This window comes from Arctopsyche grandis, chromosome 11, assembly GCF_051622035.1.
Source record: "Arctopsyche grandis isolate Sample6627 chromosome 11, ASM5162203v2, whole genome shotgun sequence".
Classification (NCBI taxonomy): Eukaryota; Metazoa; Arthropoda; class Insecta; order Trichoptera; family Hydropsychidae; genus Arctopsyche; species Arctopsyche grandis.
In genome coordinates, this window is record NC_135365.1 from 6,379,484 (window position 1) to 6,403,829 (window position 24,346).

Below are 24,346 nucleotides of genomic sequence, written 5' to 3' on the forward strand. Positions count from 1 at the left end.
GGTATTTTAAAGCAATAAAAAATCACAATCAATAGAAAAAACATCTGACTGTTGATTCCAATACTGACTTTTGTGACAGCAATACTAGATTTTGAGTTAACCCTTTGAGTGCTGACGTCTCTTCAGTTGGAAGTCCGCCATTTCTAACTAGAATTATTTAGAAATCCAATAGAAAGCAGGTAAAGAAATTGTAGCTAATCCAAACAAACCCTAGATAACTACCTCAGAGAATTTCGAGTTTTGTAAAGGTGTGATTAGACTCTGTAATATATCTTGCAATAATATAAAATAAACAAAAGAAGTCTATTAATAAATGTATTTTTCCAAAACTAGTTCCATGTTTTTCATTGTTGTTAAAATGTAATGCTCACAATCTAAATTCCAAACCACAATGTAAAATACTCAGTTATGGATTTCCATCGGGTAATTCTGCTATGGTTATTAATTCAGAAATTCCGGTGTAAACGAGTCTTTATAAACGTTGACAAATAAATGACACGGACTACACAACCCATGTTTAATGCATTTTTATTTCAATGCTACCTTTAAAGCTTCAGCAGGTAGTATTCTTGTTTACTTTGTATATGTTCAATATACAAATCCTATTGGCGTTTTGCAGGCCCATGGAATTGTCAGCAAATCGCCGATCGGCGTTGGTCAGTATTCAAAGGAGGACAAAAATCGGTAAAAATTGCGCATTTTTTTAAACGCTCATGAAAGAAAACCAACCAAAATCATTATCATATTCCAATTGTAAGTCACACTTTGGAATGATTGAATAGTCTCCGCTCTGGCAAGTAAAAAATGTGATTTTTTGTTACTCAGTGTAATTTGCATACATATCGTAGCTTACGTTACTGTCGTAACCTTATAATTTTACATATAAGGATGGTATGCGTAAATATTTTCAATAAAATTATATGTAGATCTTTTCAAATGTGAATATTTATCCTCATTTTTTAGTCATTTACATTGAATAATAACAGTCGCAATATTTGGTATTTGAAAAGAACTATATATACATACGTACATACAGAGAGTACTTTGATTGCACAAACTAAATTTGAGCTATTTTTTTGTAAATGAACGTTTAAAATCAAAATCAAACTGTACTTAATTTTTGAAGGATATTTGGTGCTTTTTATTGAAAACGAACGTACGAGCATGTATGCAAATTTTTTATGTATTTAAAAAACAAAATTACATATCCAAATCAACAATTTTATATTACATGTATAATTTGTCATACTGTGTTTACTTGTTTCTTACGAACTTTTATAAAATGTTATTGCATTTTATTTCTTATCAATTATTATTTCAAAATAAATAAATAAAAAAGAAACAAACGAATTCAATTGTATTTCACAAGTCGTTTTATTATTCGAAAAAAATTTAAAAACATCAAATAAATACGTAAAATTTTTGTTATGTACATGTAAAATAAATAAGCGTTATTTCATAAGCATGATTTGCTGTTTGGCAATGTTACATATTGTATAGAAATCTTCGCCGATGTGCGATCGCCAATACCGACAGCGACCCCACACGATAGCCGGATAATTCGGCGAGCTGATCCCCTGCAGGATGCGAGCTATAGCCCTGCCGGTGAACGAGCAATCTCTATACGTGGAAATCAAACCGCGAACGTCGACCATAATTTGAGTCCGATTCGCCGACTCATCGCCATTCAATTCCTCAAATTCAGCTTTCAAATGCGTATCGGCAGTAAAATACTCCCTAATTTGACACTTCAAAACATTCGAGCGCTCGATATAACTAGACTCCAAATTCAAATCGCAACACTCATATATATTTTTAAACGACACGTCCAAAAGCGTCTTCGAGACCTTCCGAAGCTGATACAACATGGTCTTCTCTTGCAGTTGAGTCCGTTCATACAACGAATCCAAAGCAACGTCCAACTCGGACGAATCCAAATCGCCCGGAGCCTTCACTCTAAAGCCCAACGTGTTAAATTCAACCCTGAGTAAAGATCTCTTCGACTTGTCCCATTCTAAATTCTTCAAATGGTACTTTACAAGACCGCTTTCCCAACCGATGGCGGCGGCGACGTCTACGACTTTAAACTCGAATGTGTTCAAATTCTGCACATCAGCGCCTTTCTTCTTCTCCAAAGCTAATGCCATAGCCAATGGCGGGCACTTTTGAGCAGCATCATTCAAAGCAGCCGGTCCCCCATAAGACATAACCTTACAAACTATATATACACTACTCATAACTTTAATATAATTATTATCATGCAGTTCAAGATAGCAAAGAAGAGTCGATATATTCTCCGTCGGCACGTCCAATTCCCTGACAGTATCCTCGATGGAGAAAGCAACTTCATGACCTTGACACTTGTCTATATTCATATCTTTACAAGCGCACGGAATGAAAACTTTCTGCAACATTTTCCGAATACAATGCCGCTCGATCGAATTCGCATGTATGTGTCGGAGCAGTTCGTGCTTATCCTTAGCTTCATTGTCTACGAAGACGTGGCATTGTGCTGGTAGTCCATCTCTTCCAGCCCTTCCGACTTCTTGCACGTACGACTCGAAACTGCTAGGCATGTTGTAATGTATCACACTCCGTATGTCGGACTTGTTGATACCCATGCCGAAAGCGACCGTCGCCACGACTATCTTCAAATTGCCGCTCATGAAGCTCTCCTGGACTTTCCGCCGCTTGGATGCCGACATTCCAGCGTGGTAGGCTTCAACAAGAACCTCGACACGTTTGCGTTTTCGGTTCGACAGTTCGTTCCGAGCCACACTTCCTTTGGAATGTTGCAGAGACGTCCTGATGAGCGTAGCGATACGTTCGCACTCGTCTCGTCTTATGCAGTATATAATAATCGAATTGCACTTTGCGAATCTTTCAATTTGCAGCAACTCTAAAAGCATTTGATCTTTGCGCACATCTTGGGATACCGTCAGTGTTAGATTATCCGGCAATGGAACGTTGGTTATGACTCCGTTGAATCCGTCTGTTATGTTCAAATGTTGAATCACGCTGTTTACGGTCGATCTGGTGGCCGTTGCCGTCAAGCCCAATATGCACGTGACTCCCATCTTTTCGCGCAGGACTCGGCAGATCATAAGATAGCTCGGACGGAAGTTGTGACTCCATTGAGACACGCAATGCACTTCGTCGATGCATGCGAAAGCTATCGGAGGGAGATGTTTGAGCAAGCCGCCGAACCCGGTCGACCTCTCTCCGGAGACCACAGCCTCAGGAGATATGAGCAGGATGTCGATGTTACCGGATTTGATGAGTTGGAGGATTTTTTCGCGCTGTGTCGGAGTTTGGTTCGTGTGCAAGCATCCGGCTCGCAGAAAGCTCGGCATATTTATGACTTGATCCTCCATCAGAGATACTAGCGGCGATATGACGAGGGTTATGCACCGGTTGTGCTTGGCGTATATGTATGCTGGTAGTTGGTAGCATAGTGACTTGCCGCTTCCGGTTGAAAGTGTGACTAGGGTTGAGAGTCCGGACAGTATTCTCATGATTGCTACCTCTTGGCCGTTTCTGAATTGAGTGTGTTCGAATAGTTTGAGCGCGTCTTTGACTTCTTGGGTGCATTCTGTCGGTTGGTTGTCGGCATTTAGTGGATATAATGGTTCGATAGTTTGGGGGGATGTTGAGTTTGTTTCTTTCGGGAGTAGTTTCAAGTATGTTTGGGGTATTTCTTCGTCGATTTCGTCGTCCCAATTGACATCTTTGGTCATTGATTCGAATAACACGTCGTCGGTGAAATTTTCTTCTATCGTTACTTCAGAGTCTTCCACTTCTTTCAAGGATAATAGATCGGATTTGTCGATGCATTCTCCTAATGGTAGTAAGCTATTTTCTTTATGCGCTCGACAATATCGAGCCATGTGTCCGACTCCGTTGCAACGGAAACATTTCAATATTCCGCCTTCAGGAAATTCCGGCCCCAGTTCATTCAAAGCTTTCTTCTTATTCTTCCATTGTTGTTTTTTAAATCTGGAAAAGTTTATCGAATTTTTCCCCCTTACGTATACTTTCTTTTCTATATTGATCCTAACAAAATTTTCATTCAGTGTGCCGTTTTCAATCTTTTTCATTAGACCATTCTCTTTTGCCGTGGATTTGTTATACTTTTTTTCAGTTTTTAACTGTTTGGGTAATTTGAGCGTAGCCACCAAACCTTCGACTAAATTTTTCTCCTTCAATATAGACGGATCGATAGCGAAGCGTGGCATATCAATTTTTTCAACGCTCAACATATCCAATTCGTTATCTTCTTCCGCTTCACGCAACGGTGGTAAATCTGGCTCAGCGACTTTCTGATTCTTTCGCTTAGTTTTGACCACCTTTTTCTTTTTACGAGGCTTCGGTTTTGATTTAACTTCTTTCGAACTTTCGGCACTGCTGACACTCACCGAAGTATCTACTTTATTACTCGTCACATTAGGCTCAACTTTAGGCCTTTTAACGATCTGTTTGATCCGTTTGAATTGAGACACACTAGAGTTTTGCTCGCCTTCAGATTCACTATTTTCAATGCAGTCTAAATCGTTCGCTTCTATCAACGTCGGTACAATAGCTTCTACGTTGATGTTTCTGAGCCCGTAATGAGCTTCGGTTTTGATGTTGATAGTATTCTCTACAGGATCGTTCAATTTTTCACTGCAACGGTTGAGCCAACGAGTATCTATCGTCCTCACTGTTGATTTTAATGAATTGATCGCTTGAATGGGATTTAACGATATGCTCTTTGTTGCTGGGACGATGTTGAAAGTTTTGTTTACTGTATTTGCTGGTTCTGGTTGTGAAATTTCTTGAGTCGGTGGATTTGATGTTGCTTCAGTGCATTCTGACTTGTTAAAACTTTTGTTTGAGAGTGACTTTCTCGGGTTGCGTTTGTTGAAGCTGCAGTTTTTGAATAGGTTTTGAGATATCTTCGGGGTTATATTGATGGCTTTTTTGGCACTTTTTTTCTCTGGTTGTTTTGCATTGTTGAGATGTTCACCCCATATGCGATCGGGAGGTTGTGTGGCTGATGGTGGGGTGGTGATTAATTGATGGATCTGTAAGGCTGAGGGTAGGTTAGGGGTGTCGGGGAATGGCGATGGTGAGGATGGGGGAGGCGGGGAAGCTGGCGGAGGTGGAGACGATGGTGGCGAGCAGATTTCCACATCCAGAGCTAGTTCCAATGCGCGTGATTTCATTTGAAAGTATTTACTGTATGCTTTACGTACTTCGATGGCCGCTTCTTTGATGTCGTATTTGGAAGGTATCCTTCCGTGAGATTTGAAGAATTCCTTCTCCCATTTTCTGACTGTCACTTTGCACTTCAGGTAGGCTCTATCAGACAGCAGGTCGTCCGGCGAGCTCATTTTCCCTGGGGTCAAAGTTTAACGTCACACGTCGGCTGACACCTGTCAAGTGTATGTACGTTACCGCCAGCTGAGCAGAACTGCCACAACTATGAACACTTTTGGTCTAAATCATTACATTGCATTCCATATTTTATTACGGTAATGTAATAGTTAATAAGGTTGATGGTGAGTTTTGAACAATTGGTGTGGATGTGCTTGTGAATGGAGTAACTGTGTTTTTGCTAGTAATTTACCGCTTTCCAAATGGTAGAAGTGGAAAATTTCTTAAATTTTTAGAAGAATTGAGTGAAAAAAGTATAGATGTGAGTAAAAATATAATTATGTTTGGGGACTGGAATTTTAATTGGTTACAGACAGAAGAATTTTATGTAAAAAAGTTGAGAAATTGGGTAAATGAATTGGGTTTTAAACAAAAAGTGACGGAAGCAACGAGAGTGAATAATTTATCAAGCTCTCTCATTGATTTGGTTATAACAAATATAATGGATTTGCGGTGTGAGGTGAAAGATGTACCGAAAATAGGAGACCATTCTATTGTCAACATGTTTTTGGGACAGCGGTTTAGTAACGGAGGACTTAAAAGTATGCAGGTGACTGAAAGAGAAAACATTGATTATCAATTGATGAATGAATTGTTAAAGAAGTGTGTATGGGGACAGGATGGTGATAGTGTGAATGAAATGTGGGAGATAATGTATCGTAATATAACATATTCTAAAAGTAAATGCGTAAAAACCACAAGAATCATGCATAAGCATAAGCTGAAACCTTGGTTTACCAAGGAAGTAAAGGAAAGCTTAGTTGATAAGAATGTTAGTTATAAAAGATATAAAATTATTAAGGCTGTGGATGGAATCCAATTAGAAAATGCTTGGTTAGAGTATAAAAGAAAGAGGAATAAATGTGTGAATGTTTTGCGTAATGCGAAGAGGGATTGGCATGAAAGAAATATAGATGGTGCAAAAAAAGATCCCACAAAAATGTGGCGAATAATTAAAACTTTGATTTCCGGGGGAAAAAATCTTTCTTTGAATGAATTAGAAGTCGAGGGGGTAGTATATAATGATACAGAGGATATGGTTGAAAGATTGAATGAGTTTTACATCAATAGTGTGAATGATATAGTTAATTCAATTCAAACAAGGCATAATAGTGTGAATGATGATATTAATTTGGGTTTAAATAAGTTTGATAGGTTTAAATTAGTGGAAATGGGGGGACTAAATGGTGTATTGAAGGGTATGAAATCAGTTTCTAGTATGGATGGATTGACTCTAGATATTTTAATCAACACTTGGGACATGGTTGGACCTCAGTTACTGAAATTAATAAATGAATCGTTAGAAGTGGGATCCGTCCCGGATGCATGGAAGGTGTCTACTATTGTACCGGTACCAAAGGTTACTGGCACACATAAAGCCAGTGAAATGAGGCCCATCAATATGTTACCAATTGTTGAGAAGATGCTGGAGGAAATCGTTATGATTCAGTTGAAAGAGTTCATTAGTATAAATGATTGTTTGGTTGTGGAACAGTCTGGATTTAGAGTGAAACATTCGACAGAAACCGCTATCCAATTGGTGGTTTCTGATTGGATGGAGGCGATGGATGAATCTAGCATGGTTGTTGGAGCAGTTTTTCTAGATTTTAAGCGAGCGTTCGAGACAGTAGATAGGAATATTTTATTACAAAAATTATATAAGTTAGGAATAAATGGTATAGTATTAAAGTGGCTTCAATCGTACTTAAATAATAGAAGGCAAATAGTAAAAATTGATAAGGTGTTATCCTCTGAATTTGTAACACCTCATGGAGTGCCGCAAGGGTCCAAATTGGGACCCTTATTATTTATATTATATATAAATGATATTGTTAAGGTAATTAAGAGGTGTAAAATACATTTGTTTGCAGATGATAAATTGATATATATAATTGGAAAGAATGTTGATGTAATGTCTGAGATTTTAAATATAGAATTAAATTATGTGAATGACTGGTTGTGAATAAAACAAAAATGATGTGGTTGAATGGTAAAAATAAAAATATATTGAATGAAATTAGAATTGATGATAAGTTAATTGAACAAGTTGAAAATATAAAACACTTAGGTGTATACATAGATTCAGGACTAAATTTTAAAATGCACGCTGACTATATAATAAAAAAAATGGCTAGAAAAGTTGGTGTATTATGTAGATTAAGAAATATTTTAAGTAAAAAAAGTAAAATTTTAGTGTTTAATTCAATTGTCTTGCCACATGTGGTTTATTGTGCCACTGTGCTTAATTTGTTTAGTGGCCAAGATTTAGAAAAAATGCAAAAAATACAGAATAAAGCTATGAGAGCTATTTTGAATGTGAGTAGATTTAAGAGTATTGGAAGTATGTTAGATGAATTAGGATGGATGAGTATTAAAATTAGTCTAAATATTAGTACATTGTCTTTTGTTTATAAGTTAGATCATAAGTTATTACCTAAGTATTTTGATGATTATATAATAGGGAATAGAGATAAACATAGTTTTTATACTAGAAATAAGGACAAACTAGTTGTAAGTAGAGTAAGAAAGAATAAGACGGCTGGGGGTGTTTTTCACAGGGGTGTGCTCATGTATAATGCCCTCCCTGAGTGCGTCAGGTCTGCTAAAAACATGGATGCATTCCTGCGAGGTGCGAAGAGACACCTCTGTGAGGGACAGTACATATAAGTTAATTATAAATTTTAGAGTTAAGTATAATAATTAAGATGTATTTTTAAATTAGCTTGATAGCTAAAATATATTTAAATATATATATATATATATATATATATATATATATATATATATATATATATATATATATATATATATATATATATATATATATATATATATTAATGCAAGATGGAAATGTGATGGAAATGTATATATATATATATATATATATATATGTATATATATATATATATATATATATATATATATATATATATATATATATATATATATATATATATATATATATATATTAATGCAAGATGGAAATGTGACAAAAACGTGTGGAAGTTTGTGCGAATATACGGTTTCCGGCAGAACGTGCAAGAGATGGTTAAATGAAAAAAAGAAGGAAATTTATTAAGTTGAAGAAATGGTTTTATCTAGAAAAATGAAATTTAAATTTAATTTAATTTAACCCATTTTTGCCCAGTGTTCCAATATTGGAACATTTTGTATTTTTACCCCCACTCTATTATGCATAACACAATAAAAGTTTAAATTGTATCAGTCTACAGCTAGCGAGTGTGGGGATCGTTTCGGGTAATATTTTTTTAGGTTGGAACCTGTAGGAGTGAGCAGTGTTTTTTTATTTGCATCAAATACGTTCAACAGAAAATTTCATCTGACAAGTAAGTTTACACATCTTTATAATACATTTATTACATATTGACCATATTTATTATAATCTCTTATTGTTCTAGATTCGTTATGTGTAGTACTTTTTTTTAATTTTTCCATATGTAACTTTTTTATTCACAATATTATCCATGTTCCTAATTTGGAACACTGGGATTATAGCAACATTGGATTTTTTTTCCCCCCAGATTTTTAACAACATCAGATATGGAGGAAATTGTTGAATAATTGTTGGGTTCGGCTATATGGGAACAATAATGACTAATAGAACAGAAAAATGCCCAATATCAAATACTAAATTGATAAAAAAAACTGGAAAGAGGGACATATGAATTTTGAATTGACACCAAAACTGGCAAAAACTATTACAGCTTGGAATGACAACCGAGTAGTTCTCATCGTTAGCTCCTGCGATCCAGTAGAACCAATAGGACAGGACAGGCTCAGAGATGGATATCCTCCGAGAAAAAAAACCACCAATCAACCGACCAAATGTCATATTAAAATACAACAACTATACATATGGCCGGAGTACATCGAATGGATGAAAATATAGATAACTATCGAGTATCCATCAAATCTAAAAAATGGTGCTAATAATGCTTGGTAACTTTAATAGAAAAAATCCAGAAAATAAAAAGTTAGATTACTTGCAATTTAGAAGAAATATAGTATAACTGTACTTAAAAATTAACGGAAATCCCGTAAAGGGGGGGAGGAAGGCCAAAATCTTCAAAATAATTATCTAGCAGGGTGCTTGTCAATATTCGATATGATCGCCTAGATCATTGGATGATTACAGCTGATAAACAAAATGGATGTGCACTTTGTAAAAAACATGCCACAAAATGTTGTGAAAAATGTGGTGTAAATTTGCATGAAGGATGTTTTAAAACCTTTCATTTTCGTTGATTCATGTATATATATTATATTTACATAACTTGACTTATCTATGTACACTATTTTATAAGGTTGCCTGTTTTGAAATAAACTTTTTTTCTTAATTTAGTTTTGTAACGCTACCTCATTGTATTCCCAGTGTTCCAAATTTGGAACATCTCGAAAAACTCGTATAAAACCAATACGAATGCAAGAAAAAAAGAAAAAAAAAATCTTATGTATCATATAACACTATGATTTATTGAAATTATTATAAATTTTGAGAAAAAAAAAATTCTGGCAAAAATGGGTTAAACGTTAGTTACCTATTGTAATGGACGCTATTAAAATAAAACATTAGTGATCCGTCCATATGGGCTGTGTTCGAATGTTCTTGTTTCATTATTTTCATAACATATATTTATTCATTATTTTCGTAAAAAAAAATTGTTGCAGGTGAACTTCTGGAAAATTTTTGTTCGTATAATAAGGATTCAATTTTTTATTGACAACCGCCATCGGATTATTTTTCTGATTCGCCCTTAGTGTTCCAGTAACGTAAGTCTTTTTTTTCAACAATGATTACGTCAATGGAATACTGTTGTAGTAATTGTCCAGAAACATTGAATGGCCTTGTCCAGCTTTTTCCTCTATCAATTTATGAACGACTTTATTGGCGTGGTCTTTGCCACCTAATTCTGTATCAGCAGAACCACCATATACAATAATTTTTAATGCTAGACCATTAGATTGTCCCAACATATATAATTTAATTCCATAATTCACCTTTTTCCCTTTCATATATTGACGAATGAGAAGTATACCCTTCCACAAAACTAATAACTAATCAATCGTCAATTCTCTACTGGGAGAATATATCTCCGTCATTTTGGAATTAAAAAAATTGTATAAGTGGTTTTATTTTACCCATGCCAGTGTCATCTTTTTCATTATTATTAAAATGCAAAGCCCTCTCAAAAAAAATCCATCACGAAACATAAATTGGGAGAATGTGGTGAGATTGAATAAATAATGCTTTTTCCAATAATCACTTTGACGATTCAATCGTATGGTCCCCATGTGCAGCAAAAGTCCTAGCCAAATTTTAAATTCGTCGACTGTTATATCTTTCCAGCGTGATATACGGCTATGCTCACAATTCGATCTAGCTAATATTTCTACTGCATATAAATTGCTTTATTCAATCACGAGATTATAAAATTCCTGATCTAATAATAAAAAAGGAACTTGTGGTTTTTCCCTTATTTCGAAAAGGTAGCGTAAAAGTTCACTATTGCTAAAAGGTATTACATGATGATTTCCAGGAATCGACTCACCATTACAGTGTAAGCAGGTAAATCGAAAAAAAAAATTGGCATTTTTACATATAAATTGATCATATTTGGATCGCCGATTAGAAATTTTAGTATATTCACTTTTTTAAATGCTTTTACTAAGCTTTTTGTATAAAAATATAATCACCAAAACATCTATATTTTTTGAATAATGTAAAAAAAAAACAGTAAATAACATTATATAAAATTTAAAATAGAGAGTGTATAGAGACCTTTAGGCAAAAAAATGGAATGTTTCGCGCGTTACTACAGCAAGTGAGTATTTGTTTTTTGTACCTTTCTGTTGGGAAGGGATAAAATAGGATCGGTGGATTGCGGGCGGGCTACGGAAATTTTGTGATCACGACAGGCAAGTCAGCACCCAACGGGTTAAAGCGTCTTTGGCGCATCGAGTGGCACTCTAACTTACTCGGCGCCTACGGGCGCCGCCCGAGCCAACCACTTCCTAAAACCGGCACTGGTCTCTTCTCGCGCGCACGGAAATCTACATCCAAGGAGTGGGGGTTGGCAGCCTAATACCAACGTAACTATTGGCATTGCTACCAATTGAAGGGACGACGAGGAAGACGTAGCTTTACACCTTTCATATTTAAGTACTGACAAAAATAGACCAAAATATTCACCAGTAAAATACAAGCCTAAATATGTAATTTTCAACTACTTCTACCGTTTTATCATTATAAAATAGATACAGAAGATTTGTGACAACAGAAAAGATGATTTTTTACCAATTTTGAAGGACCTGTAGGCATATAGTACAACTGAAATGATCTCATCAGGTCACTGCGACACATATCCAGGAAAGTCATTAACGCATGGCACACGCTCGCCTCGTCAAAAGGTCGACACGTGTTTCTATACACGTGTCTGGGAAACAAAGGAAGAACACACTGAACCCATAAAAACCACGAACTACGTCCAGGCGTATGAACCCATAAAACCACGATCGCAGCATAACTAGGGCAGCGCGAGTACCAAGAACAAAAGATGTGCACACGACACACTTCAACCAAAAACGTTTATAAAGCAACGCAGCAACCTCCACCGGCAGAGTGAGCCTCTAGAGTTCAACTAGATCACATCTCCGAAGAAACCTCTTCGTACATACAATAACCATTGTACCAATTGAACAAAAATAAACGATCCTCTTTCAAACTACACAACACGTGTTTCGTTAGACCGGGATACGGTCAACATACCTTCCCTGTCTTATAATTCTGTCTATTGTAGTGTTAAGTATTTTTAACCCTTTGACTGCTACAACAACGATAAATCGTTGTTTTGAAATCGGCGAAGATTGCTACGACGATCGTTGTTGACGTCATTAATTGTCGTATTTCAATACTTTCTTTGAGCCACCAGCGCATCAGTGGCACGAAACATTTTTTTTATGTACGTATTTATATTTATTTTTCAATCAAGCTTTATAAATATTTATCAATTTTTTAAATAAAAGCTCTTCAATTTCGGGTTCATCATCAAAGTAAATTTCGGGTTCGTTGTCAATGTCATATAAGGAGTTATTACTTGGGAATTGATTATTATCGATAAATTCATTTTCAGAATCAGTAGAGCTGCTGATTTGTCGAGTTCCTCGGCGAGGAGCTATTATTTCGCTTTCATCACTTTCACTGTCCGATATCATTTTGCAGAGTTAAAATAAATGGCAAAAAACAATAGAAATCCGCTTTCAATTATATAGGTCACGAGACGTCACGAATTCATGCAATCAATCAAATGCAACTGAAATGCATACAAAATGTTTATGATACATGTTGAAAAATTATTTGATTATTAGAAACTTCGCATCCTTGTGTGTCTCGCTCACACGTACACAATTAAAACCAAGAAAGAAAGAGAGAGAGACCGCTACCTGTTTCGAATATATCGCATGTTGTAAGGATACATCGATATCTAAAAATAGATTATTGAAAAGAATAAAGCCTCGGAAAACAATCGTCAAAACTTATTTAGTGTATATATGTAGGTATCTCTTTCGCACGCACGCATGTAAAAGCAAGACAGAAAGAGAGAGCACGAGTCCACGACTGCTTCTTAAAAATGTATATAAAGTATTATAAAAATTACGAGTGTTCGGCGAAGTAAGTATGTAAAAAAAAATATTATATTTATTTTTTTTCAAAATAATTACAAATGTTAGCATTTTTCGCTTGGACATTGAAAAACCTCGTAGCAGCCAAAGGGTTAAATAAAAGTTTATTATTTAAAACATGTCTATATTATTATATCTATTAAAAAATAAAATGTAGGGAGGTGTAGTGGCATCAAGTTTGGAAACCGCTGTGCTAACACGAAGTGATTTAAAATAAAAGTAACATTATTTGACTATTTTCAATCAATCCAGGGGGGGAGGCAAGTGCCCCCCTTGTACCCCGCTTGCGGGCGCCCATGGAGGCTTGGTGAAAAATCAAATAAGCGGACGGAAAAAACTAAAAAATGCTATAAAGGAGAGGGGCAGCGCCATAAGAAAGCGAACAGTGTGTTGACGTAGCGCGTAAGCATGGCCGCGGTAGAGGGAGTCTTACGACCCAGAGGCAAGCTGTAGCTGTAGGTGTAGGTGTAAGTGTACTGTTTCCGTAGCCGAGGACGCTGGAGCGGCTTCACTCGCCATCGCCGCTGCCACCTGCCACTTCCACCTCCACCTCCACCTCCACCTTCGAAGCCATCTCCCCGCAGCCATGTCCTGGAAATAGACCGAGGCTCTGGACGGAGACGAGATGCGAGCGGTCGGCGGCTGACGTGCGACCCGCGCCGACCGCCTCACCACCTCCCCTCACCTCCCCCCACCTCACCATCCTCACCACCCCCTCTCCACCCCACCAGCTGTAGGCGCGCTCGCCGAGGCTGGAGCTCCGCGCGAAGCCCCGCTCGGACCTGGTGACCCTGAAGCTCGCAGCCATGGAGCCGCAGCACCTTCAGCTGCAGCTGCAGCAGCAGCAGCAGCAGCCGTCGTGCTCGTACTGCGCGCTCTCCTTCCCGGACAGAGCCGCGCTCCGAGCTCACTGCTCCACCAGCCAACATCACACAGTCATCATGTCCGATGAAGGTATACCCAAATTCAAATTACATCCCCAATGTTGAACTACTCAACTGGGTCAAATTTCACAAAGAACAAAACTTTCACTTCAAAACTTCTCGCCGTGTCTAAATCCAATATTTGTTTATTCGAGTTGTTGGTTATACTCCAATTCAGTTTTCTATATTACTATTCCACATATTTTATTTTTATTTTTCATGTTCTTTTTTTTATCTTTTATTGTCATGAATGTTTTTCTTTTGTATATAAATCAAACCATGGATCTATCGGCTTTGCCGCCTTCCCCTTGTATTTATATAAATAAATATAATTAGACCGAAATGTTTGTGTGCCAAGTTTTAGTTAAAATCCTACCTACTGTTTTTTATTCATATAAAAAATTATTACAAATTGAAAAGTTTGTTTAAATGTTCATATAATGTATCACACCGGCAAACTTTATCGAATATTTTCTGCTTGGATTTTATGTAACTTTCTAAAAAGTAATTTTTGGCGTATAAAATTCTTATATTCTTCAATGTTTACATGTGGGCAAAATGCTGATTATTTATTGTTGTTGATTCGTACAAAGTGCATAATAGGTTAGGTAAACCATGCATTGGATTTGAATTTCGCTTTTCAAATAAAAATATCAAATGTTTTGGAAACAAAGAGTATTCAATGTCCGCTTTTTATTTTCTGTGTGTATTTGTAGGTAGATGCAATGTTTTTTAGTGAAAAGTTCATTGTATATAACTTTGACCGCTCACAAGTGGTCTTTCTGTTGCAATTGTACAACGTGAACAATTAGTTTTACAAAGCACTGTAAAGATGTGTGAGTTTTCACTATTTTATATTTTTCTATTGTATACGAATTGGTCAGATTATCGTACAAAAGTATGAACTGATGTGCTATCTAATACAATAGAACGATTGTGGTAATCGGTGTATTGAATATGAATTGATTTAAGGACAATGAGATGTATTGAATGTTTTTTTATTAGATAAATGATACATAATGTTTGTTTCAGGACGTGATTGGAAGTGGCGTGCTCCGCCGAGAGGTTTCACCTTAGATACGTATACTCTGTGTGATAGTTGGGATAATAATAACACTTGTCGATACGGAGCGCAATGTGTGGAGGCGCACGGTGCCGAAGAACTTGCAGAATGGAAGGAAAGGTTCGTATCTTGCTTTATTATGTCGATTCAAATTCCATGAAATTTGTCTTTAATCGAAAATGATTGTTTAGATTCGAATATCGAAAAATGAAGATGCAAAGAGCTTGCGAAAAAGAACTTTACGGAAAAAGTTACACAGGTAAAATATCAATCGGACACAAATTTTGATTCAGTTGCGATGTATTCGATAACGGTACTATTGGAGGAATTGTTCGTTGATGATTTGATTTTGTTTTCAGAACAAATTTTGGAAAAATGGTCATCGGCCACGTCTCCGGAAAAGGTAATGAAGGAGAAATTAGAAGGCGTCGAAGAGAACTGTTCGGCCGATTTGGTAACGACGGTCTCGTCGAAAGTCAGCAAACGCGAATGGACGTTCGTCTTAAAGACGAAGCGACTGTTAAAAGCCGTAGCTCTGTTGCAAGACGCTCACCGGAATCACTTCTCGTTGAAGCAAGTGCTTCCCGGTGAGCCGAAGACGAATAAAAAAGGACGCGATGCACACAAAGCAATCGAGGCGGAATTACAATCTGATCAAGAATGGACTTCGGTCAGCTTAGACAAACCAGTGGATTCGGAACGGATACCCTCGCTAGAGCACCGGGTGAAGGTCACCTTCTCGACGGACATCTACGGAACGTTCCGACAGTCGGTCGTCTTCGACTTTGGCACCGAGCCGGTGCTCGTCAAACACCTGTGTGTGGACGTAGTCCCCGTTACGGACGCCGACAAGATAAAAGAAATCCGAAAAGAGATGGTCCTGTCGTCGAGCAAACGATGGGACACCGACAACTCCGACATAGTGCCATTTAGCTCACCTATCTATCCCGATCTAGCGACACCGTATGGTAAAGAGACCTGCGATAGGGATCGGGAACTGTTGAACGCTTATCTGGCGCCGAGGGCGAGCACGTTGTGTCTGACGCAGTCGACCGTGACCGAGCGGAACTTGACGAAAAATAATTACCGAACTCGGATGCACGAATTGCTGTCGGTGGAAGAGTTGGCACGCTGCGAACAGGTCGCGCGATACAATCTCACGTGTAGATTAAGAGTAGCTCCTAGTTATTTATTAGCTCCGTCTGGCATGGCGACGTCCACGGCGAAGTACGCCCACTCGGGCGAACTCTTCGCCCTGCTGACGCTCGGCAAGGACGTGTCCGAAGACACGTCGGCCGGCCGGCTCATCCTCAACAACTGCACCACGGTGCTGTTGAGCTCGTCAACTCCACCTGCAGCGGGCGCACGCCGACGCGTCTACGAATCCCTGATCGAGGACAAAGGAAAAAACATGATCTACTTGCGACTCTCCGCCATCTCCGTGCACGAATTGGGCATGAGAGCCGACACTGACTTCGCCGCCGATATACAATTTCAATTGAATCGGTTGACGTATTGCGAGTGGCACTATGCTATAGATAGAATTACAGATTACAGATTAATATTTCCCGATACGCTAGTCGAGCCGAGCGTCTCTTGGACGGCTCAGCAACAGTACGACGACACATTAGATTTTAGGCTGAACGTTAAACAAAAGGAGGCTGTATTGGCTATAACGTCGTCGGTAGGAATGCCGATACCGCCGATTTTGATCATCGGTCCGTTCGGTACTGGAAAAACATATACTCTAGCTCAAGTAGGCCCATACACTATATACATATATGTGTTTGATATCAACGTTTAAATTGTGAGAATGTATCGGAATTTTTTTGTTCACAGGCTATAAAACAATTGCTTCTAAAAACGGATTCGAAAATTTTAATTTGTACACACTCTAACTCTGCCGCTGATCTCTATATAAAAGACTATCTTCATCCGTGGTTGGAAGCGGGAATAACCGATGCGAAACCGTTGAGGATTTATTATCATAAGAGATGGGTAGCCACCGTCGACGAAGTGGTTCAACAGGTGATTATTCACGATTCCGAGTTGTGACTCGTTTTTGTTATTGTTGATTGACTTTATTGCTATGATAGATAACCTTTCATAATCTAAAGGTGTCTTACAATATTAATATATGAATATAAAAGAAAAATTTGCATTTATTTGATAGTTGGAGTTTAATTTTCGCTAATCGTCTGTATTATATGTAGTTGGGCATTATTGGGGGTGTAATTAAATAAGGGAACCATTTAAATGTGCATTTAGAAAGCAGTTTGAAAAAGTTTCTGTACAATACAAAAAATTGCAATTCTGTACGTTACAGATTGCATTAGAAATTTTGCTTTGATCATTGAAAAAAATATTTGCTACTTAAAAAGTGGATGAAATGTGCATTAAAATGACAGATGACATTAAAGTATTTTTCTCAATGTACAGTTAAATCGTACCCAATGAATAATATAGTATAGTATGATCGTATTTCAATTGTTTGTATTTGTTTTTTGCAGTATTGCCTAATCGAAATGAATGGTGGAGTTAGAAGTTTTCAACTGCCAACTTTGGAAGATGTGTTAAAACACCGGATAGTCGTTGTCACTCTGTCTATATCCATGTATTTATCAACTTTGGGCCTGCCAAAAGGTTAACTTTAATTAAAATTGTGAATTTTTTTAATGGTGGTTCATTATTAAAATATAAATAAATTATGCGTATGTGTGTAATTTTTAGGATATTTCACACATATTCTGCTCGATGAAGCTGCACAAGCTATGGAAAGCGAAGCTCTGATGCCGTTGGCGATGGCCACACCGACAACGCGAATCGTCTTGGCCGGTGATCACATGCAGCTCAGTCCAGAGCTGTTTTCACAGTTTGCGAAAGAGAGAAATTTACATATTTCCCTTCTAGAACGGTTATATGAACACTATCCGGCGAGTTTTCCTTGTAAAATTCTCCTGTGCGAAAATTACAGAGCGCACGAAGCTATCATCGGTTTCACGTCGGAATTGTTCTACGAGCAGATGCTTATCGCCAGCGGTAAACAGCCACGACATGAGAAATTCTATCCGTTAACTTTTTTCACGACGCGAGGAGAAGACGTCCAAGATCAGAACTCGACGGCTTTCTATAACAACAGTGAGGTTTACGAAGTCGTCGAACGCGTCAATGAACTACGCTGTAATTGGCCTGCAGCGTGGGGGAAAATAGATGAGCAGAGCATTGGGATTATGACTCCGTACGCCGACCAGGTATTCCGCATACGTTCCGAGCTGCGTAAGAGGAGAATGGGTGGGATATCAGTCGAGAGAGTTTTGAACGTTCAAGGCAAACAATTCCGAGCTGTATTTTTATCTACCGTTCGGACGAGGCGGACTTGTCAAGCTGCTGCCGAACTCGACTATGGATTCCTTTCGAATCGGAAGCTTTTAAACACGGCTATCACGCGCGCCCAAAGCATGGTAGCGGTCGTCGGCGATCCCGTGGCCCTCTGCTCCATCGGCAGGTGTAGAAAAGTATGGGAGCGTTTCATCAGCACGTGTAACGAAAACAGCAGCCTGTTCGGAATCACATGGGCTTTGCTGCGATCTCAACTAGACGGGGTAGAATTAAAAAAGACGTACACTTTAAATCCACTAGCGCCCGAGTTCGTACCGCGCGCTCTACAACCCGAAGCCTACATTAAACTGCAATTGAACGAAGTAACGGGGCCTCCGTTGGTGCAGGCGCCATTGAACATCTCACTGCCCATCTCGCAAATGAACGCTGGAAATATTCGGCCGACGAATTCCACTCAAATTCCACCAATCATCAATTCAGCCAACGCTCCGTTGATTCCGTACCCTCTGTTTTACTTCCCAGGCGGAAATAATCAGCAGCAACCACACGGAGCTAACGTCTTCTCACTTCCGAGAGCCCCAATTCCTCCTCCACCTCCCGTTCCAATATCGAATATCCCTCCGCCTCATCAAGTGAACACTACGATCAATCCATGGAACGCTAATACGTTTCCATTGTCATCACCGAACGATCCCACCACTCCCACTTGGTCTCTAAAGCAACAACAGCAACAGCAACAACAACAACAACAACAACAACAACAGCAACAGCAACAACAACAGCAGCAACAACAACAGCAGCAACAACAACAACAGCAACAACAACAGCAACAACAACAGCAGCAACAACAACAACAACAACAACAACAACAACAACAACAGCAGCAACAACAACAGCAGCAACAACAACAACAACAACAGCAAAAGAAACCTGTGGATTTAAACCAACAGCCACCCATGCGAAATATGCACAGAGTGGTGTCGTCTCGATATACGGGATCTCCGCACATGCTTACATCTCAAATAATTCCTCCAAAGTCTCAGACGTTCCTTCCGATGCCGGCGTCCCAGCCGCGGCTCAGTCCCGAGACTTCGCCCGTAGTCAACGAAAACTTCCTCTCCAACGATATGATGACTCCGAATTTCATGAGGAACGCGCCGATAAATATGCCACCTGAGCGGATATCCTACCCGACTAATATTAACAAATACCAAGACGCCAACGCGTTGAGTCTGGCCAAGGAAAAGGAACAGATTCAATTCCTGCCCAACATTCACTTCCCCGAAAAGACCCCACCCGTTAATCAAGGCATTAGGGATATTTTAATCGCGAACGCCAACTACCAGGACATGTGCGATAATCCGGACCTCCAATTTCGGTGGTACCAGCAGCAACTGCTCGACTCGCAGGCGACAGAACGGGCCACCAAGTTTATGGACATTGTACAGAGGAGGCTGGTGCCGCCACAGACGATGAAACCACCTGGATCTCAATTTGACAACTATCTCGTATCGAACGAATGCCCTAGAAACACTGAAAATATATTTCCGGATAAGAACATACAAAACAATCAACACTTTACTAATTATAATATACCGAATGGACACGGGTTATTACCGCCGACTGAAAGCGAACGGCTTTGGTCTTTGAACGAGGTCAAACACGATGCTATGACTAACCAATACGTCAACAACAAACCGTTCATACGAGACTTTGAATCCTCAGTGGTCATCCCCAACAACGTGTACAATCAAAATACAAATCAACGCGATGAGAAAGTTTTCAATTCGAGGAATTATGCCGTTAACGATACGTTGGAAGTGCCGTGGCAAACTAACAATCCGTCTACGCAGTCAATTCCGTTGTATCGGAGACAAGCTGCGCCACCGAAGAGCGTCATGAATCAGAACGAAGCGTCACTCTCGCAAGGGTTGCTCGACAACTTAGACAAGCAGAATTCCTCGACGGGAGCGTTTGCCGGCTACGCGCGAGCCTTCAGCCTCCAGCAAGCCGAACCGTCAATGCTGAACCAACACAATACCATCCCAATGCCCGATCGGCCGATGATGAATGGCGGCATGGGTATAACCGACTATCGTATCCTCAGCGCGGCGATGCCAGCTCAACAGCGTATGCAATCTCAAATCAACTCTGACTACTCGCGTTCACTGAACGGAACCTTGGATAGTATAGACAGTGATAGTACGACGTACGCCAGCGTCCTCAGACAGAACACTCCGAAACCCGACGAGGACAAGAACGACGCGATCGCCGTACTTAGAGATTATGGAAATGGTAAACCGCAGCATGGTTTATATCATTATTTCAATTAGGCTTGAAACGTTTGTACGTTTAAATGTATTTAGAATCGGGATTCGCCGAAGCGGCGGGGATGCTGTTCACTTTTCTGCAAAACCGAACAGTGGCTCCGACGGTTTGGCGCAAACTCGTAGTATTTTTAGAGATGAATGTTTATTTTATACATTATTTGGAGATTTGTGAATTCGGATGGAAGTTCCGGCGTTTATTCGGTTCACTGGATTTATTAGAATGCAGTTTATAAATGAAAAAGAAAAAAAAAAGAAAAATGAAAATAAAATAAATGCATTATTCGTTGTATATGTATAAATTTACTAAGATGTAATTCTTACAGGTAACTGTATTAGCATAATATAATAATAAAAATGTAAAAATATTACTAGATTGGTAATATTGAAAAAAAAAATGCAAAATGGAAAATCCAAAAAGTTTCTTCTCATTAGTTTTAGTTTCAAATTTGTACTGTGTAATAAGATAAATTCGCTAATTTTGACCAACTTCAAAATCATAACAAAATGATGGAAAAAGTCATACAAAAAAAGAGAAAAAAACTTTATAGTAGTTTAATATTTATACGAAATTTAGATCAAACGCTCTCTCTTTTTCAACATTCTGTTTTATTTATCTGTGGTGAAAAAAAATTTTTATGTGATATATTTTTTTTTATATATTTAAATATTATTGAAATTGATACGGTTGGTCGATATAGTGATATGTATATGTAAAATTATTTTAATAAATAAATGTAATATCCATAATGTATATTATTTTATACTGAAATATATTAAATAGTCATCGTTGTAAATTTTTTAGTATCAATTATAGATAGAAAAAAAAATCTCATCATTCATCATTCTAACTGTCGTTCACGAAATTCATAACAATGTCGATAAGTGTTAACATTCATTTATTTAAACCAACTTAAGTTATAAAATAATACATTCGAGTCAATATCTTATATAAAACATTTAGGTAAACAGATTTCTTAGTAAAAGATTCATTCTTATATGTATATATGTATATGTACGTCTAATATTTCATTATTTTTTAAAAATCTATTATACAAATAATACGCATGATTCATTTCTCTTATAAAACATTTAAATAAACGGTCTTCTTAGTGAATGATACATCCTTATATACGCCATTATTGAAACGCATTTGTAGCTAGACATCGACGGAATGCAACACATACAATATATATATATATAGAAATATAAAACTTAACAATTATATACAGAAAATGTTTACAAAATAATACAATAAATACGTTATCATTAAAAAGTATGGAATGCAAGAGAAAAGATAGAAATTATCGGAAACTCTAACTAACTAACGTCTTTTTCAATAACTATTCTACGTTGATGTATGTGTATGTATGTACAGTGGTTTAGAAAACTTGCACATCATAATGCTGAGACGCGTTGAAATCATAATGCTGAGACGGCATGCAATTATGCACGCCGACCTGCCTCGGGAACGAGCACATCTTCGAACGTGGCGAAGGATGCAGTCCCGAAACATTCGAAGCATATGATAACAATGGGGATAAAATGCTAAAATCGGGGCAAGCAGACTTTGCCCGCGAACAGCTCGGACATGACTGTAATCCACAGCGACAGCATGAACAGTATATACGATAAGCCCACTTGGTGACTGTTCGGCAGCTGGTATCGCTGGCCGCCGATCTCGACCACTCGAAATCCCATCGGAAAGATCACCGCGGCCAGGCAGAACAACACCACTGAAAGCACACACAATTATATAATACACATAAGCGAGTTTTATTTCACAATCATAAGAGAGTTTTATTACATGCTATGAATCCCACCCATCTTGCGTACGGAATTACATTTCTGTCCCAGTAACTCGATACCAATAGAATGATCGTAGTTGTGATGCAGATGCATCCGACAAATATACAGATGAGCGTGATCAGCCACTCTATTTGCAGTTCTGGGGTGAAGCAAACTTGAGGCCGGTTGTACAACGTTAAGCAAGTCCACATCAGTCCGAGTCGTGTATCGCCTGTAAGTATATGCATATATTTCGGTTTGAAGGTGCTTTCTTACATAGTTTGATTTCGATCGAGTCTTATATATGTACCGCCGACGTCTGAGATGATCCAGTCGGGCATCGCCAAGCTGACGATGGCGAATATGTCGGCGACTAAAAATAATGTGCCCGATATTAGCGTGAGTTTGTCCATGTTGATTTTGATATTGATGAGACTGAACAATGCCTGAAAAATATTGAATGTGTCGGTTGAGTAAAAAGTTTTATAATTTGTGTTTAAGTTGAGTCGGTTAAACTTGCCTCTCAATTTGTTTTTTTATCAGATCATTTTTATAATCAGTTCTATCAGTGTTTCGGGTGTAAAATAAAATAAATATTTAAAAACAGATTGTGGTTTATGACGTTACAGGAATGGTTGTGACTATTCAATTTGACTGATTCACATGAATTTATGCAAAAGTTCTTAAAATTAATAATATCAGACGGTTCAATTGTAGTAAAAACGGATTGACGATGAGAAAACAGTTGACCGCTAATTATGACAGTAGCTGTCAAAATTGCTTTGGTCTAAGAAACAGTATATTTGACCACAAGTTGAAATGGTGAATTGGATCAATAATTGTTTGAAAGGGTTCGGTGATTATTGGTCACAAAGCGCTCCCCTAAAAGTTACTAAAACCTCTACAATGGAACATCTGGCAGCCAAAAAGTCCATCCTACTAACGATAACTATCATATTAACGAAAACTCGAGTGCCAAATATTCCGAATTCGCGATTTTCATGGCAAAAATTGTCTTTTGGGCGATGGCAATGTGACAAATAATCCATTTACCGTTTGAAAGGTCCATTAAAAACCAAATACTTTTAAAATTAGTTACAAAATTTTTTTTTGTGTTCAGATTTATTTAATACTAGTCTTTTAATGTAATAATTTTATGTAATTGTTCATCCATTTGTTTTCGTTGGTTCGGTGAGTATTCCGCAAAAAGCGATCTCGTGCACGTCACTAAAATCTCCGTTACGGAATATCTGGCACCCAAGAACTCCATCAATCGAAATATGTTACTAACGAGAACTCGGGTGTCAGATATTCCGTATTCGCCATAGAAGTAGAATGCATAGCATCGCTCTCAGCCTCCAAAAATGTTGCTACAAAAACTCTGCGCGGCAGAGTTTGTTTATTGTTTGTTAAACTTCGTCTCTCTTCTGACTTTCCGACTCTCTCTACGATGGCTCGCTTTTAGACGATACTTCTGTTAACAATGACCATTCTATGTATTCTACTTCTATGGTATTCGCTATATTTTTCGTGCGTGCGATCGCAATTTGCGCAATAATCCGTTTACCGTTTTCGTTGTAATAATTCACGTCCGTCACGATATATGTATGTAGTTATATATGATATATGAAACTTGTCTTCTCTACTAGGTCATAGTCTAATCGTAGAACATTTGTTCAAATCAAAACATTACCTGATTGTCAAGTGTCGTCACATAAGTACAGTGCCGGCCTTACACCCAATGGCGCCCTCGGGCAATTTTTTCTAAGCACCCTTAGAAAAAAATTTCG

At 38.1% G+C, this 24,346-nt stretch overlaps 3 protein-coding genes across 3 annotated transcripts; 1 reads left to right on the forward strand and 2 right to left on the reverse strand.

Annotated features, from left to right (window-relative positions):
* Positions 1 to 1,359: 1,359 nt before the first annotated feature.
* Positions 1,360 to 5,459, reverse strand: RecQ4 (RecQ4 helicase). Its single transcript, XM_077441585.1, has one exon. It carries the CDS (start codon positions 5,370 to 5,372, stop codon positions 1,452 to 1,454), a length of 3,921 nt encoding a protein of 1,306 aa, XP_077297711.1. The 5' UTR covers positions 5,373 to 5,459; the 3' UTR covers positions 1,360 to 1,451.
* Positions 5,460 to 13,465: 8,006 nt separating this feature from the next.
* Positions 13,466 to 21,508, forward strand: LOC143919474 (putative helicase with zinc finger domain). Its single transcript, XM_077441819.1, has 7 exons — positions 13,466 to 14,070; positions 15,072 to 15,222; positions 15,294 to 15,361; positions 15,462 to 16,858; positions 16,942 to 17,130; positions 17,613 to 17,745; positions 17,833 to 21,508. The coding sequence occupies exons 1-7, from the start codon at positions 13,923 to 13,925 to the stop codon at positions 20,772 to 20,774; spliced, it is 5,028 nt and encodes a 1,675-aa protein (XP_077297945.1). The 5' UTR covers positions 13,466 to 13,922; the 3' UTR covers positions 20,775 to 21,508.
* Positions 21,509 to 21,649: 141 nt separating this feature from the next.
* LOC143919476 (uncharacterized protein C16orf52 homolog A) lies at positions 21,650 to 23,345 on the reverse strand. Its single transcript, XM_077441822.1, has 4 exons — positions 23,077 to 23,345; positions 22,867 to 23,002; positions 22,576 to 22,788; positions 21,650 to 22,504 (listed from the first exon to the last, which is right to left on the reverse strand). Exons 2-4 carry the CDS (start codon positions 22,967 to 22,969, stop codon positions 22,317 to 22,319), a joined length of 504 nt encoding a protein of 167 aa, XP_077297948.1. The 5' UTR covers positions 22,970 to 23,002; positions 23,077 to 23,345; the 3' UTR covers positions 21,650 to 22,316.
* Between the last annotated feature and the right edge of the window lie 1,001 nt (positions 23,346 to 24,346).